Here is a 19349-nt window from a genome sequence, read left to right on the forward strand (position 1 = left end):
CCGCCTTCTGAATTGCAGAGGGTAGTCTGAAAAACAAGACTTACTAGTGTAAAATTTAAGAATATTTAAGACCAAAGATACACCCCAGGCCATGCCAGTGGCCCAGTGTCCTGTAAGAAAAAGAAAATAATTCTTCAGAGCTTATCTTTATCTTCTGAAGATCCGTGGTATAAGATCTGCCTTACTCTAGTGTAAAATGTGATGTTTCTACATGTAACAGTCACGGAAGGATTTTCCTTCCCCACGTTTTTTCAGCTGCTTTCTGAATCTATATAAACTACTACAACCCACTGCTGTAGCAAAAGTTGCACAATTTAATTACGTGTTTTTGAAGAACACATTTCTCTGCTTGCTTTGACTCATCTGCCTACTGTGGTTATTTGATGGCCCCTACTTCCTACTTCTGCAGAGACAGTGAACAACCACTATTCCCTATTCACTTTTTCCACATCACCCAACACATTGCATACATCTTTATCACATTCCCCTTCAGTCTGCTTCTTCAGGTCTGAAAAGCCCAATCCAGTTATTCACTAATACTACAGAAGCTCCTTCACATATTTGAGCATTATTTTTGCCTTTCTGAATTTTCCTACATCAATTTTGTAATTTAGGGAGCTGAAAATAAAAGTGGTTATGTGGAGCTAGACTCTTCTAGGTAGTACACAGCAAAAGGACAAGCAGCAACAGAAAATTTGCATTGAGAAAAATTCCAGTTAGATACAGGGAAAAAAAAAAATCACAGTGAGGATGGTGATCAAATACTGAAACAGGTTGCCAAGACAGATTTCCATCACTGGAAATGCTAGAACCTCAACTGCAACAAGGCATTTCATTTTGCAGTCTGATATAACATCAAAGATGACCCTGCTCTAAGCAAGAAGCAGGACCAGATGGCCTCCCTGAGATCTCTTTCAATTTTAATTATTCTGCAGTTGGGGCATTTGGGAAGCAGGTGTACATCAATTTATATGGTGATGTAATGTTTTCTTCTCTATTCTCTGTTCGTTTCCTGAAAATTTCTAGCATATTCTTTGGTTTTGATCACTAAGTAAATACTGACCTGATATCTTCAGGAACATTTAGACCTTATTTTGAGTGGTAACTAAGAGTTCATAACTAGTAAATGTGACATCAAGCACTGTTAATACAATCTGGTATGCAGGAATGTAATTACACAATATGATGTGTATTAAAAATAAAAAGACTGTTAGAAAAAATATGTAGAATTTATAACAAGTCAAGGAATTCAATCAACTTGCTATCAAAAAATATTTGCATTATTTGCAAATAAAGTTTTCTGCTCTTGTGATTACTTATATGTATATGATTATTTATATACCAGAACCTTGAAGGTGCAACAGAGGCTAGAAAGTAGTTTCTTTTGTTCAGGGAACAGCAATAAGAAAGAGCATTAAACAAGAGATTGGTGAATTATTTGGAAACAAAAGCCTGAAACATTTTGGCAGAAAGCCTCCAGGTTTCAGTAACAGTCTGTGTGAATAAATTAATTTTTAAAAAAGGAGCATGAATACTATGATTGGCCCTTTGCTTTCTTTTTGAATGACTATCAGAACAGAATGTACAGTTGTCTGCACTATGTTTCACATTTTAATTAGAGTTTCAGAGGACCAATTTTTCAAGCTATGTATGAAATGTCAAGGAAATGTCACTTCCATCTCTGAAATGATTAGTAAATCTTCCAAACACACAAATTAGTGGTCTTTAAGAAGGCAGAATACCTCTTAATGGGGGATAGCAATAATGTTTCCAGAAACATGGTACATTTCAATTATTGTATACTAAACAGCCTTTTTATTTAAAAAAAAATATAGGATTTTCATTTCACCTAATTATCACAAGAACGTCAACTATGCTTTGGTGAAGAATGTACTGCACCAAAGCTGAGGCGCTGAGATCCTGTGGAATAATTATTTTTTTGGAAGGAAGAAATAGCCAGAAAAAGGCTTTTGCAAGGCAAATAGAGGTCCCTAAATTCAGTAAGGAATTCCTGCTTCGTTTAATGGATGTATCTGTACACCATAAATCCTAATGCACCTCCATACACCGATTGCATAATGATGCCAAATAAAGGAGAACTGATTTCAGTAAAGGCAATTTAACAAACCAATTCAGACTTCTGAAAGCTTAAAGCCAACTTTAGAATGAATACATATTTTTGAAAAATTAAGTTTAAATGCCATTACATTATGTAACCTGGGAAACATGTCACAGGGAAAATGAAGGCTTCCATCCTACAAAAACCTCAGGCTGGTATGTAAAGTTACATATATGAATTGTTTCACTGATTTCAAGACCACTGTTATTAATCAATAATGCAATTATTAACTGAATGTACAACTAGTTTATTAATTCTTACACTATCACTTTACTAGTTTTAAGTAACCAAAAATGATCAAGTCTCAGTCTGTACAGCACTTGCTATAGCTGTAAGGGAAGTACCTGGTCCTAACATGAACCTTCTCCTCCTTGGTTGTCATTGACACACCACACACCACAGTAAGAGATCCCTGAATATACACACTAGGCCTCTCTTGATCTAGTTCTGTATAATCTCATGAAATTGCAATGGGAGAACATAAACCAGACTACACTGAGTGCTCCTAGTTGTACTGCAGTACCTAATGTTCACAAAAGCAAGAAAACCTACATCTTCTCACATCCTCTGGCAGCTCACCATCAAAAAACCAAGATGGTGACCTAGCTGCTGGTCAAAGTCACCATCTGTCAGGATAACATCTTGCTCAACATTCAGGCTGTGCTGCTGCTCGAGAAAACCAAGAATCACAACAAGCCAAAGAGCAGTGAATGAACTACTGCCACTGTTCCAGGCAAAAAGTGACCAAAACAACCTGAACCACAGTCAAGAAACGATGCCAGGTAAGAGTATACAAATGGAATGGGAATGTATTACATTTCTTCAAATACTCTCCCTGTTTCCAAATATTTTCATCTTCCTAAGCCAGATATAAATTTTAGCCTAGAAACCAGTGTTTATGGTTTGACAGTTAAATATACTAACAACAGAATAAACAATCAGTGAATCAGTGAGATTTCATGAATGTGATTTGAAATGTCAAGAATGTAACCATAAATTTAAAAACAACATAAAGCTCAAAATATTTTAGAGAAACAATGTTAAAAGATCACAAAACATGCAAAGAAAACCAACTGTGAGGAAATTTTATATTTCCATCATGCAAACATTACAGTTTGTCAAATGGCTATGAAAAACACATGCTTTATTAGCTGGAAATACATGTGCATTCACAAATCATTTAAAGTCAACAATTCTTAGGAGAATTTTTGATGCAAAGAGTTTTATTCTGTACTTTATTACTGTATACATCCAGCTGAAATAGGTTCAGGCATGTATAACCCAAATGCTACGGAAGAACAGAGAAATGCAGTAACACTAGAACCGCTGCCCCAGATTTGTAATCAAGGTCAACACTATATCTGTCATTTGAAGCAATTAAGTCTTCAATATGAAATATGTTTTAAAACTGGTTATATACGTGTATACACACACACACAGATTAATCTTATCATCCCCCTTTCAAGCTAAAAAAACAAAAATCAAAACCTGGGCTGGAAAGAAAATTCTTGATAAGGTAATAGCACTAATGGATTTATTTTAAATACACACACGCATTATGGTGCATTACTAGCATTTGGAAAACTACATCTCTATTTGACTAAATTGTGATAAAATATCACTGATCAGTTTTCCTCCACCAAAGATGGACATTAGTATATAAAATAAATTCCATGTCCTGTTTTCATACACTCATTTCTATGAGTGTTTTCATACACCCATTTTTCCACAAAAGTGTAAAGGCAAACAGTGGTTTTGGCACTTGTTAACAAATGACAATATTCCGTAACAGCACTTCCTCACTTGAATGGTAAAATTTTAGGTGGCCAGCAGATAGCGTAACATTTTAAAAAGCTAGCATCTAACTCTTCAAACTGATAAATATTACTTAAGGACTAAGAACTTCATTACAACCACTGACCTAATAAAAAGAGGTAGAGTCATCCCTGCTGACCCATGTTCAAGGGAGCCATCAAAACAGGGCAATTTTAACAGAGGAAAAATGTGGTGAAAGACAACTATATGGGCTAATAATACAAAGCCACAGGTGAAGAACCTCTAGGCTACGTTTCACATGAGGGATGAACAATTTTACAGTGCAGGTGGGTGAAGTACTAAACCATGCATACAGTGCACAACAGAATGAACTCAGCAGATTAAGCAGATATAAATACAACTTCCAGGCATTTTTATGTGAGGATCTGGACTGTTGAACATGACAAGTGTTGCACAAGATGGCCAAAGCCCCTCAATTCCTTCTGGTCTCTACAACAGTCAGCAGCTGAAGTAAGGAAATTATGAAGATCACCTGCAGCTACCACAAGCATGTTGGTGAATCCCTGGAGAGCAGTGTACATGCCAAAGAATGCCACCTGGAACTGGAAATTATCTTTACTAACCATAAACTTAAAATAATAGTAATAGGCTGGCCAGAAATGTCTGTATACTTACATACCCTGCAGAATGAGAAAAACAAACCATTCTCCTTTTCTCACTATTAGTAAAACCCTGTTTTCTGGTTATTTTGAACTTCCAAAATTCCAGATAGGAAGCCAAGCCACATTTCAGCAAGGCACAACACATTAAGTGTTTTCAATCCTTTATTCCTGATCTGCACAGGCAAAGCTCCTCTGGTGCCACTAACTACAATGTCATCAGTATCCTGATGAAACATGATCTCATAGAGCAAATCTGTCTGGCAGTTTGTAGGGAGGGGATTAGAAGGCAGCAAAGAGAAAAATTACAGCTATGAGCTACAAGCAGATGAATTATTGCTGCCGTGGAAGCTGGCCAATACAGAAAAATACAAGGAATACAGAGCAAAGATATGGGCCCAATGAGAAGGACTGTTTAGGGGTTTCTTCCTAGAAAGAAGGTGCATAAAATGAAAACTGAAGCTACAGGAGCAAGTAGTCTGTGCATCAGCCAACACAGAAGAGCACTGTGCCAACTGGGGGTTATGCAGCCCAAAAGATATCTGAATACAGTATTTATAAACATAGCATGAACTGCATACAGCATGCTGTTAGTGACTGCGCTTAGTATACATGTGAATTACTTAAATTAGAATGCATTACTCAGTAACAGAAGGAATGACGTAGCCTTTCCAGATCTTACTAAACATATATTCAAAAAGCTGTAGTTCAGATTTCGTTGCTTTTTAGACACAAATACACACAGTAATGCCTGCTAAAGAAATGTGTCTGACAAATCTAGTGGTGGAATCCAGATTTTAGGCATTTAAGCCCAAGAAAGTCTGGTCCCAGGAAAAGGATTAGAGGCGTTGAAACAGCTATACCCTGAAATGCCAACAGTTGCTAGGGTGACAGTGGCCAGAAGTCAACATGTAAGGAAGGAACAGAGAACAGAGAACAAGAACGCCCTCTCTATATTGCATGACCTTGAAATCGACAAGTAACCTTACGTCCCTGCAGGGTTCACAAGACACCAAGCACTAAATATTCAATAGCTGCAGACTCCCAGGCTGTAGGCAGGGACTTGCAATCCAACTTTAACAGAGGTCTATGCACACCTACAGAAGACAGTACTTCACTGAGGGTGGGGATGACCCCCAAATTTCCCAACCTCAGAGAAAGTTCCCAGAGTCCTGTGAAGAATCCAGTCACCCCAGCCACACACTACATGAACTCACGAGAGGTACACTGTCTATAAGTTTATTATCATACTGTTCTGACAGGTAACATTTGCTGGATTCTGCTCTCTCCACACTGCCACCCAAAACCTGACACCTACCTATGAAGATCCCTCTTATAACTCATTGACTGACTCATTGATTGGCTTTAATGAAGCCACCCTGGCAAATGCTACGTCAAGCAACGTGAAACAGCATTACACATTATGTGATCTGACAGGATCTAAAGACTTTTTCTTCCCTAATAAATAGTGTTATTAAATATAGACTCCCGATAGTATCCTGTTTTGAAAATCATATTGTAAGAGGATGCATTTGCTTTATCAGAGTAAAACAAAGCTTCATAGAGTTAACCCCAAACAGCTTCAGTGAGATGGGACACAACAGGTTCTTAGCCAGATTCACATTTACGTTAGCTGTATGAAAGAATAAAACTGATCCTTTCATAAACAGAAAGATTTTGTAGTATGACTAGATTCAAATTTCATCAGGTATTTCTGTTTGACAGCTAGCACAGTCAGAATGTGATATTTGCTTTTGGTTTTCACAGATCCCTGCATTAGTTTATTAACAAAATCAGCTTGCATATTAATAGATAAAATGGTAGAGCAACTTTGTGACAGCTGCAACATACAACTTCAGCAGCATATCTGAGGTAGGCTTAATGAATAATCTTCGTAGGGTGCCAATTTAAAATTAAGCTTTTATTTGTATAAGTAATATATACTGGCATAACTACCGGAAATATACTAGTATTTTTGTTCAGAACAGACATGCATAATACACAAATACCCACTACTTTTTCCAATAAGGGAAACAGCAAACCAACAGCTGTTTCTACACCTTAAGTAAACACCACCACAAATACCCACCAATTTAAACAGCAGAAGAACAAAAATGTAAATCCAACAAATAGTGTTCAAATTCCACTCTGGGTAAAGTCTATGGTCCACTGAACTCCTGTCATAGCTCAGATCACAGCTGTATAAACCATAAACACAAACAAGATTATTCTGAAAATACAGACAGGAGGAAAGACTCAGTGTGCAAGACTTGGTAATGGTACCAGAGAGTAACAGATTTCATTCCTACCCAAGGTGAAGTTCATAAACTGTATCTAGCACAATGAGCCAAAATAAATTAGGTTGCATTTCTCCTGCAGAGTTACAAAAAGACTTTGAATTGTTAATGCTCAGTGATCAACAGAAGAAATCTTCAACATGTTTCAGTCATTACTGATTAAAAGGGGATTGTCCAACCAAGGGGTCTCTCCTCAAAGTTCAGCAGTATTACCTATTAAGCATTCTCAAGCTGCTTGTCAAATTGAAGACCAGCCTTCTCTGTTACAGAAGAAACTTCTTTGACTCCTCTCCAAATAAGAATCAATAATTGCTACAGATTATGGACATAGGTATACATCTCAATGTGTCAACTTAGTAAGTACGTTGAAAAAAATAACTGAGATGATACTTCAGTGATCTTGGTTGAAAATCCTTATTTCCTAACTAATTTTTATCAAGATCAAATTGTAGACACAATGATCCATATAAACAGTGTTAATTTACAAATGATACATATGAATCCCACAGACTGAACAGATCAACCACACAAAAGCAGCAAGGGCCTGAAATAGGCCAAAACTTGATAATACACAGCCACAGCTTTGGATACTACCACAGTGGCTCCCAGTAGAGCTCTTCTAACAACCACATTGGTGACCTTAAAGAAGATGTTTCCCCAACAAGAATAGCCTTAGAAGAAAACAGTCACATTTTTCAAAAAGCTACTTCATTGCCCCATACAAAAATTACTTGAAGACAAATCATCCCTCCATTAATGGTACCTATGTAGTTGTCATGTATTACTGTAGCCTGGAACTTGCATGAACGATCACTAAACAAGTACAATTACACTAATGAGATCCTATTACGTAGGAAATGCTCACAGTTCCCACTTGCAGGTTTGTCTTTTTATCCTCACCACAGAGATAACAAACATCTCCCCTTTATGCTATAATACCTGCTAACTTTTACAGCAAACTAGTTAACATAATAAAACTGAATTTATATCAGCTGTTCTGAACCTTCATTTTCCTTGAGGATTGGGACTTCTCTTTCAAACTAATGAAAGACTTCTGTACCTAAAAGTCTCTTTTTTTTTTTTCAAGGCAGAAGTTATTTTTAATTTTTTTTAGTCGAACTCTCTGAATATATCTTCCCTCGCTTAAAAAATATACAAAATTCACATCCTGTTTAAGTACAATGGTATACCATCACCACAGTGTAATGCCTGCTCAGTCACACCAGCTTCTCCTGTATTGCAACATTCTCTGCTCACCCAGAATGAATTCAGTATAACAATGAACAAGTTCAACTGCTCTAGAGAGCTGCTAGCACAGAAGATGAAAACTTCAGCTTACCACTATACAGAAATTGTCAAGACTATCAAGCATCTCATTTTAGTCTCCCTGCCCCAATAAATTCAAATTTCCATTTCTCTCTCTCCTACCTACAGCTCATTGTTTTCATTTTTATCACAAAGTAAATGCTAAATACAGGTTTCCAGAGGGAGATAATTTCAGTTATGTTAGCCATTATGGAAGTCCACATTGTCACAAATTTTGGCAAAATTAGGTAAAATCCATTTAAAGGGAGAATAACAGAACTTTATATTACATATAACCACAAACATTAGGTGATTTTATTTCATCTTAGTACTTGAAGTCATGATCTGGAAAACAAGTAATTTGGAGGAACATCAAAGCCAAACATTGGCAGATACAGCTCCTAATTCTTTAACTTCTCAGGCTATATCACTTGTATTCTGTATTTTCCTTCACTATACTATTTATGCTCTGATTTAGCACCTAACACATCACTGTGGCAACATGTTTTGAAAAAGGCAATGCCACAGTCTCATGGAAATATTCACTCTCATGGAATTATACTGACAACCTGTAAAATAGCACATGCATCTTGAAATTTTCAAGTTGCTTCCATTTTCTCATCCTCTCATTCAACTAATCTACGGAGCAACAAATTAAAGCAGTTACTTCATTCAGCAAGCAAGTAAGCATTTATTGGAATATTAATGTCATGGTCCTGAGGGCACCAATAGGCTTCAGTGGCCCTGATCAGCCTCACTTGAAGATTCCCACCACCCCTGCCCATGTGCCCACCAGCCCCATTTCTGCTCAGTCCTGAGCACGATGTCCTGGCCCTGAGCTGTATCATACTACCCGTCTCCAGCTTTGTCTCTGGCCCTGCCTCCTGGATGGATCCTTCATATGTATGTATAGCTATCTCCAGTCCTGTGTCCTGGATGGACTTTGGACACAGATTATAAACCTGTCTTTAGCCATGTCTCTGCCACTTCCTCCTTTTGTTCCTGTCTGGACTCCTAGTTGGACTCTTAACCTGATTCATTGCTCTGCTGTCTCTGGAGCTGCCCATGGACCCTGTTAACATCTGCTCAGACCCCATGGGATGGCACCCCACCAGTGAGGGCATTGCCCAGCCTGGGGTCATCCCCATCTCCTGGAATACCCCCCCTATTCAAGCAGCTGGCCCTTGCTGGATCCTAACAACCATTTAGGACTCATTTCCTGTCATATCTCTGGATATTGCCTATGTGAGGAGATTTTAAAGTGCAATCAAATCTCAAAGAAAGAAAGAAAGAAAAAAAGAGATTTTTTCCCTCATAATTTGATTCACATATATCACAAGTTCCTGTGATACACTGAGGCAGGAAATATCTACAATCTCACTTCTCTCAAAATATCATGTTTATTAAACTTAATAAAGCTGGCAAATATTAATAAGAAATACCTGTTTCAACTGGTTTTAATAACTCCCTAAAAGGGTTATTAGAAAAGAAATCATTTGACTAAGAAATTTACTTGCTCATGTAAATGCTTACTAGGAACCAAAGGACCAGTTAGAAGCACCTGGTAAAGAGATGATCTAAATTCAGGATCTCACAGATGTTAATTTGAACTTTTTTCCCCAGAATAACCTCCTCTGCTTTCTCTCCAACTGAGAGAATCATAATACCTTCTGGAAAAGGACATATCTGTTTGTTTTGTTTGGGTTTTTTTTAAGCAAATGTCTTTTATTAAAGGTACCAAGTGAAACTAAGGAAAACTTTCAGGCGGGCAAGTCATTCTTAGCTACTCTATCCTGAATTTGGTGGGTTTTGAGTTGTACAGATCTATAACCTAGTTTCCAGACAACAAACTCTCGCTTTCTGCAATTAAAAAGCTTGTAAAAACCCATAAGATTAAAAAAAGTGCTTTGCTTGCAGAAAAATTCTGCAGCGACTTCCAGAAAATTAACCTGCTTTTGACCCACACAATCTCAAAGATCAGAATATCATTTGATTAAAAATAGAAGTAATTCATCAGAGTTCCAAAAGTGTCCCAAAGTGCTTCAATCACTTTTCATGCATTTTGGCTGTGATACTCCAAGCTTTTTTTTTCTTAGGATGAGGACATTAGTTTCAGAAACTCCTGGATATCTACTATTATCTTAATGAAATTATCATTGCCTTTCTCATACTACCTTAATACAACAGCCAAATAAAGATAAGTTTCCTGTGGCCTGTTTCTTTACCTCTCTCAAAAGAAGCTGAAATAACTAATCTTGGAATTTTTGACCAGATTACAGTGACTATCACATCTCACATGGGACTTTCACTTTCCCTAATATTAAAGACTTTTTTGAGCCAAGAACTTCAAAGTGTCTGTTGGAAATTGGGCTTAACCTGGTTGCATATTAGTATCTAGTATTCTTTATGGCTTAGGTTATCCTAGACATCTACATGGGACTGGCAGACATGAGTCACCGCTTGATGTCAGGCAGGAGACCTTAAGTAATCTAAAACTGGCATTAATGTTGATGTTCAGGCACCTGGATCCCAAGAAAACAAAAAATTATCTAGTCTGTATCTTACGGGTAGCGCTCTGAAAAATGGATTAGATTGCCATTCAGTCTGTAGCAGGCAAGAGCTTCCCCACTTGGCAGAAAAGAGCAGAAGCCACAAAGCAAACCATAAAATCATACACTTCAAGTCTGGCAATAAACTACCAGTGGCACTAGATTAAAACCATAAATTCTAATTCCAAGAAATATTTTATAGTAGATTTGAAGACTTTTAGAAGCATAATTGCATTTAAGAACAAGAGTATTTTTAGTCAGCCACTTAGAAAAAAAGAAAAGGAGAGCGATGATTTAAAGCAGCCAAATTCTAACACGTTATTTCCTGTGTGCTGTCTAGAGGCTATGAGAAGTTAATAATCACACTAATTCAGTCCCATTGCTATGAAAAAGATGCAAGAAGCCCATGGTGATAATTTTGGCAGAAAATTACTACTTTCCTCCTAGCACAGAGGGAAACATTCCAACATACTGAAACATACACTGGATAGCAGTATACTATTTCTGTTCAAAGGAAAACTTCTGAGTGAAACTTTCCTAGTTCACACAGAAGATTTTGACTGAAATAACAAATCCTCAGTAGGTATGCAATGCTGCAACACTACTATGATGAAGCCTTCCTCCTCAAGGAAAATTGAAAGCTCTTGAAATATTTTTGGCAGTTCAAAAGAAGTATATGTACTTATCTCAAGTACTTATACTCTCCTTTATACAGACAGGGTAAAGTAATTCTGCACTTAAAATATTCTGAGTTTTGTTTACTCTGAATGAGCGACCTCCCTCAGCACCTCCCAAAGTGCACTCACATTTCTAATTCTGCCTTTCCCAAAGACGAGGTTATTGATAACACTTTTTGATAGGTCATATGCTAACCTTAATAAATATATAATTTCTGAGCCTTACTCTATGAAAAGATCACTGCCAGTTTAATCTTGTACTTCAGAAGTTTCTCAGCATGTTCACTGGAAATAGGCTTTACAACTCTATTGACTTCCCATCTTGTAAATTCTGGACCTTGTAAATTCTGGATCTTGTAAATTCAGTAATACCCATGTGGGACAAAGTATGACTGAGTTTATTTGTCTATTACTTAGTATTTCCTTTTGGATTGTTCTTTCTCTGACATGTGTCCGTCAGGCAAGTAGGATTTACACAGGGAAGAAACAGAAGCTAGATCGTACTCACTCTGAGAGCAAGAGGAACAAAGTTTATCCTCCACACTTCCTATAAGCATCTGACATTTGGAGCATTTTTGCTCCATGTTAAGTTCTGGCTGGAAGCCAGAAACACAGGTCTCACCCAGCAAGCTTGGAAAGTGGCCCAAAGCAAAGATCACTTAGTTGAACTTCAGCTGTTCAGGCATCCAATAAATACAACTGTTTATTTCCAAGTCTTTTATGAATTAATAGGCACAATTTCTACAACATGACTGCACTGGCAGCATTTCCTCTGCTGAGACAAAAATAAGAGCAAGGATAAGGATACCAACACTGCACAGTTGGCCCTGTTTCTATTGATAAGAAACTTCAAATCTACCACTTCCTAATACATGCCCTCATATAATCTTAGTTTTATAGAAATGTCAAGAGTCACAAATTAGTAGATAATTACTTACATGGACAGATAAACAAGGGAACTATTTGGCAATGCATTATAAAGCACAGGAATACCTCAATTCTTCTGAGTCATTAAGAAAAAAATAATTTTATCTCTAACATCAAGCTTTCTGCTACTGCTGCAATGGCTGTCACAGAACCTAACAGTTTCCCTGCATCTCTCTGAAAATAAAGATCCTATATAACCTGAGACAGTATGGGAAAAGGAGACCCACTAGAGTGTGGGTACATCTCTCAGCGGATTCTGTTTCAGGGCCTTATGATACATGATATAAAATGCATTTAATGAAGTATCTTTAATCACATAACCAAATCCTGTAAACGCTCTTTCACATCTATGCAACTGACTTTAAAAAATTTTAAACACACAAATTTATTAAATTTGTCAGTTATTTATTGAAAATTCTGAAACATTTGCCTCAAACCCAAACTTGCAGAGCATGACTCTAAGACTATTAGTTTGTTGATCACACTGTTAGAAGGAGCACTGAGTCACAGATTCTAGAAAGCAGGGATGGAAATACAAAGCATTCACATTATGTAACTAAAAAGGTACTTTTAGAATAATTTACAAATAATGCAACTAGCACTTTGGCACAGTTTCATGCATTTAATATTTTTTCTTCCATAACCCCTGAGAACTTTTTTTATTTGCCACAATCTTCATCAAAAGCTGGCTGATCTTACTTGTAAAGCACTCACTAAGAATAGAATCTCTGAAGCTTTTAAAAAGGAACGATAAATAGTTAAGCCAATTAGATATGCAGTGAACTTTTATGTTTTTTTCCTTTGGGATTATTCTGCTACAACAGAGAAAACCGGATTTCAAAAATGTAAACTCTCTAGTACCTATTTTCTGTTGCCCCACTGTGTACAGTTTTAAGCTGAGCACTCTCCTGGAGTAAGCTATATCCCACTGGCTGTATCATGATACCGTGATGGTTCAGCTTCTTTCTGCCCTGTGTACCTTTCATGAGTTCATGTTATCAGAGACACTACAGTCTCCTTCCTGACTCATCTGCACTCTGGAGCCTTCCATCCTGACAACCAAGCTGTACTGGAAGTGCAGCAGGAGCATATGGAGAAAGAACAGTGACTTTGTACTGTTGCTCCATGGGCAGTATAGCTGCACAGCTCTCTTAGTTGGCTTACATGCTGTTGAAGACTATGCATTAGGGTCTTTCTACATTACAGTTGTATTTTATTATTTGTAAAAAAACCTCAAAAAAATCAAAGCAAAACAAAGAAAAACCAGTATTTCAGATTTTTTAGATGTTAGATAGATGAGAACACACAATTTTTCTCCACATTTCTGTGTCTCATATGTGTTTTTTTAAACATATGTAGTGATGAAAAATTTTGATTATTCAGTCATAACTAATCTTCTGGCACTGAGCTCCACCTGCTGACAAGTCTTTCAAGTATTGCAGAGTCTGCACACCAAGTCTCAGCTTTAACAGTAGTTCCAGTATAATGCTGCAATATGCAAAATAAATCTACAGGAAACATTTCTACAGTGAGAAAACCAGTGAGTTTTAAATATGTATTCTTAAAACTAATAAGTTTGCACCTTTATAATATTTGGTTTTACCATGTAAGGAAAAAGGAGAAGATACATTAAAGTGGCATACAGATTTCATTGTATTATTGCCAAACAAAATTAATTACTATTTTATATTAACTAAATGTATCGCCAGGCTTAAGCACTCCCTGAAGATTTCCTATTCTGTAACAATTTCCAAGTCAATACTGATGCTGTAATTTTAAAGTCTTAATATGAAACGCGAACTACCATCATTGTACTTAATCATCTAAGTAAATAGTTAACTGGCACTGCAATATTCCAAATATTCCTGATCTTTTATTTCTAATCAGATCATTAGATATATAAAAGTTTTGTTATTGTTGTTTTCTTTGTTTTAATAATGGTGGACTACTGCCGTGCTCTGTTGATCATATTAATAGCAAGAACAGCATATGTATCTTAGGACAAATGACAGTCCATACATGCATTGACTGAACATCTAAACATTTAAAAATGAGTTCAAGCTTCAAGTTACTGGTTATTTTTTCTAAAATGGCATAATATATAACAATTTGGAAAAAATATAACATTTTGAAAAAAACCCAACCTGTTTACAAGGAATAACCAGCTTTTTCTTAGTATCTATCTCCTTGCTTTAATACGAATGTAGAAGAAAAAGTTAGCTATGATTCTCCCAATTACATAGTGCATAGTATCATAACTGCATAACTCTAAGGGCTCAAAGACATTATTTTAAACTCATAGCACCTTCACCATTAAAATTATCTCTGTCTTGCATGGTTATCTCAGTAGAAAGGGATAAAGACAATATGTTTTATTTTTTCCACATACGATGCCAAATTTTTTAAATGCAATATTCAGGAATGATCAAAAATTGACACAAGTCAATTATGATTTTGTCATTCTTAGGAAAAGAATTTGTAAAAAGAAGTGTTTACAATGAATTTCTGACAAGGAATAAATAACCACTTTGAAATGTAGTATCGGACAACATTTAGATGAACTGCTTTTAGATAAAGAGGAGAAACCGAAACAGATTTATAGCTGAAGAAACAATGATCCTCCTGAATGACACCAGGATGAGCAATCAGCAGCAAGAACATTTCACTTCTGATCATTTAGCACCTGTATGATTTAAGGAGTTTTACTAAAAAAAAATCCCATTAGAAAAATCACCAGGGTGCTTATTTATACAAACAGCCCATCAGTGTACTATTTTTTCATCTTGAGATACAGTCCAGACTGCCCTCTCAAGGTACACCAGTTTGAAAAAAGTTTAAATTAGACTGCAGTTTTATCTACCACTTTTTAGTTGATTTTACTAGCACAGGGTATCAACAGTTAAACAAAACTTAAGTGGTATTTGCCTGTCTTAAATAAATCACTCAAGGGAAATCACCCAGCAGTTAAGTCATATTCCATATTTTTCATGGTGCATACAAATTAAGAGATTAAATTCTCTGAAGTCACAACAGCGACTTTTTCCGTAACCTCAGGACGTTTAATATATGCAAAAATGTATTTCTTGCACCATTCTAGAAATATCAGCACATACCTCTTCCAGTAAAAGAAAGATAAATTATCATAGATAACTTTCATTCAAAAAAAATTAAAAGAGGTCAGAATTCTTCACTGTGTATTGTACATATATGCAAGGATTATTTTCTTCTACCTATTGAAACAGAGATTTGGACACCAGAAGACAGACTTTAGTAATCTCGAACTGAGGTGGAAGAATACCATTCTCTTGATTAGACTCAACAACTCAACTAAACCTTACAGACAATATTCACTAGCACTACTACAGGGTATTACATGAAATAACTAACAAGATAGCCTATGACAAAAAGATTCTAAGCCTCCTAATCTTTCACAATCATTATCATGATTCTTCCTTTCTCCTTCATCTTTTTGTGCTTTATCAATTCCTCCTAGATCATGACAAGCATACAAGCTTTGTAAAATAATGTTTTGTGCCAGTGAAAATGGCAAACACGTGCCAGTGCCTTGTAAATATTAAACAGTAGTAGTGGAAGCAAGACCATACTGACAATTAACTATAACTGTAGAATGGGAATGGAAAAAAAACCAAACCACAAATAGAAAAACAAAAGCATTTTTCTGAGATATAACCATTTCATTATCATTTCACTAAGCTACCGCTCTATGGGCCAAAAGAAATGGCAGGCTAAACCTCTAAAGAAAACAAGTCACATGCATCTCATATATGTCAAACCTAATCCATAAAAGTAAACACTACTGCTTGTCCCTTTAGTAAACAGGTACTGTTTGTTTGCTTTTTTATGTGGCCTACTATCTCTACACATAGCTGCATACAATTAAGAAAAGGAAGTCACACAAAATATTAGCAAAGTACTCATTTGAAATATATGGGGTCTCATCAATAGCACCAAAGTTTCCTTTTGATTATTAAGAGCATGCAAACAATTAAAAATAAGGTGCAAAGAAACAAGTGTTTGCTTCTGTTTAAAGAAAAAAGTAATTACAGTACATGAAATTCATTTCTCAGTTACAGGACATGAAATGCATTTCTCAATTACACAGTGCATGCAGTGATTCCAACAGCTTTTAGTGTTAGTTTTCTATCTACAACCGTGAATGTATTTCTTCAACACAGCCAATGAAAACACCAATAGATACTCAGTCATGTTTGCTAAATCTATGTAAGGACTTACACTTTTGAATATAAAACAATCTAAGAATCTAAGTATCAAGTGTACAGAAGACCAAACCAGGTCCGCAGACATACAGAGGGTGTTACAAGTTCTTTTAACTTCAAAAGAATCACACAACTGAACTGTTTTTCTAAACAAGTCTCCACAAATGCAAAGTGAAGTTTATTCACTTCAGTCATCCCTGCGAGTATCTTGAGACTGATCCCAGGACTAAAGTACAATAGCAAGGCTGCACAATTCAGCAAAACAGATGTAAAACTTACCATAGAAGTTACTGATCTAGCATCTTCTTCATAATTCACTACAGGTGGTGGCTCTTTTCCATCATTTTCTTGAACCTTTTGTTCCAGTAGTTCTTTCTGGGCTGCAAATTTTGCCTCAGAGCACCTTAACTGCTGAACTGTTTGCTTAAGTTCTTCCAGCGCTTGCTTTTGGCTCAGCAAGAGTACAATACTGCAGAGAAAAATAACAAAGAATTTAAAAATACATGATTTAAAATACATACCTTGTTTCATAAAAGATAAAAAAAACAAAAGGCAAAAAATAAAGCATGAAAAGTCCTCAACAGAATTATTTGCTCAAAGGCATAAACACATGAAGCAATTCTAGAAAATTTTCAAAGCTACAAGACAATGCAAACACCTACTTCACCATTTCTTTTCTCAATCTATCACAAAAATCATGCTGTAATACCTATAGATGAAGCTACTATTTTCCTCCACTTTTAATTGAATTTACAAACACTGGGGTTCCCTATCCTTTAGAGAAGAAATAAATTTTTAGATTATGATTTTCAGTGATGAGAAATCTGGTGCAATCCACACAGTTGTTGTAATAATAATTTGCACTATTAAACTCACCTTACATCCAGAAGGGCGAAGCTCAGCATCTTGGGTAAGGCTCAACAATAACATAGGGTCTACAGCTCTTGCAACTGAAGTGGACCCCCTCACTTTCTTTCCTGACCATAGCCTTGTATTGCACCAACATCATAACCTCTGGCTCAAGAAGTAAGATTTCATTTATTGCTCAACCACCTTTACCTTTTGTCTTGTCTTGCAGCACTGATGCTGTGCCATATGCTATGACAGCAGTTAAGAACATGCAAGTTGGACAAGATCTTCTAGGGACCACAAGTATATGCAAAACAATCCTGACCACTCTGCACTGTAGCTAAAGGGTGAAAACGAGGTCTGCTAGAGGAAGGCATGATCAATGACAAATTAGAACTGAAGTGATTTCAGGAAAACTTTTATCTTACAACTAGAAATCTAAGCCAGATTTCATGACTTTTAACAAGACCTACAGGTACTGATGCAGTCTGGACTGAAATCACCTCCTGCGACAGGATCAGTCCCTACCCACAGCAAGAAACACATGGATGGTCTGAACTATTTTCAGAGATAGATAACTGATAACAAAACAACACGGGGTGCGGGGAGGGGGTGCAAACAAGAAAAGAAAAAACCCCAAACTCATCTAGTTGAAATACCGTACAAAGTTTATCCTTTAAGTAACATGCAGCAAAGAACGTAAGGCAAGAACCAAAAAATTTGAAAATATACTGCGAGTACATGTGAAGATCAATGAAAGAACGGGAAAGTATCTAAACAAAACATTGATATCGTAAACACACATAAAGTTTTGGGTATGAAAGAAATACTACCCAATGTATCGAGCTATAAGATGCCTTCAAACAGCTTCAAGACTTCTTCAGTGAATGAAAACAGGATTACCTTGAGGACTTGCATTCCAATTCACCGGTAATGTAAACTAATACACGTTACTAAGGTTATGACTGACTGCAACAAGAATCAGAAAAACATCACTACAGACAGACGGCTTCTTTACCTATTGTATTAACTTCAGTTTAGACTGTGATGTGAGTATTTTTTCTAACCAGAGGTAGAAAACCTAAAGATCTTGTGAATGATTCTTTATAATAATGTTTTATTTATGGGTCTGTAAAATACTCATTAATCCCTTGCCTTCATTATATACTATGCAGTACCACAGGGTATCAGATCTACATTCAGTTTTGTCAAGAAAATGCAATGAAGAATGAACTTAATCTGACAAGTTCCAAACATATAATTGCATAAGAAAGATTACTTCTTGCACAGGATTCTGGAAAATCTGTCAAAAATTATATCTACACAATGAACTCTGTCAAACAGAGAGGCAATCTGAACTGACTCCTTTTCTTCCATCAAGCTGAAGTTTATCATACTAACCAAATGTCCACTTCTTGAGCCATCCCAACACTATGACAATTATATTAAACTAATGGACCTGCTCAGTTCTGCAATGAATTAGGATTTCCAGTGGGTAAGGGTTATTTTAGAGATGGGAAACTAACTTACAGTTGTTTTTCACAATAATCACTTCCCACAAAAGCAGAACAAGATTAATAGAGATTATTTCTTATTTATGTCTTAGGAATTGCTTTATAGACATGTGTTGGGTTTGCGTGGCAAGCTTTTGGGAGCGGGGGGGGCTAAAGAGATGGCTTCTGTGAGAAGCTGCCAGAAGCTTCCCCTGTGTCTGACAGAGCCAATGCCAGCCAGCTACAAGACGGACCTGCTGCTGGCCAAGGCCAAGCCCATCAGCGCCTCTGTGATAACATATTTAAGAAGGGAAAAAAACAGTGAGAGAGAGAGCTTTTGCAGCCAAAGAGAGGAGTGAGAAGATGTAAGAAACTCTGCAGCCACCAAGGTCAGTGCAGAAGGAGGGGGAGGAGGTGCTCCAGGCGCCGGAGCAGAGATCCCCTTGCAGCCCGTGGTGAA

General features: G+C 36.6%; 1 protein-coding gene across 4 annotated transcripts in view; it reads right to left on the minus strand.

The window, feature by feature from the left end:
* FER (FER tyrosine kinase) overlaps positions 1–19349 on the minus strand; it is a 174366-nt gene that overhangs the window by 102142 nt on the left and 52875 nt on the right. For all 4 annotated transcript variants that reach the window (XR_012832932.1, XM_075739369.1, XM_075739370.1 and 1 more), the window contains one exon: positions 16827–17016. Coding sequence is in view for 3 of the 4 variants with exons in the window: in XM_075739369.1 (XP_075595484.1) it covers positions 16827–17016 (190 nt within the window). In the remaining variant the exon portion in view is untranslated. The remainder of the gene's footprint in view (positions 1–16826; positions 17017–19349) is intronic.

The sequence above is a fragment of the Balearica regulorum genome, chromosome Z (assembly GCF_011004875.1).
Source record: "Balearica regulorum gibbericeps isolate bBalReg1 chromosome Z, bBalReg1.pri, whole genome shotgun sequence".
In the NCBI taxonomy this organism is placed as follows: Eukaryota; Metazoa; Chordata; class Aves; order Gruiformes; family Gruidae; genus Balearica; species Balearica regulorum.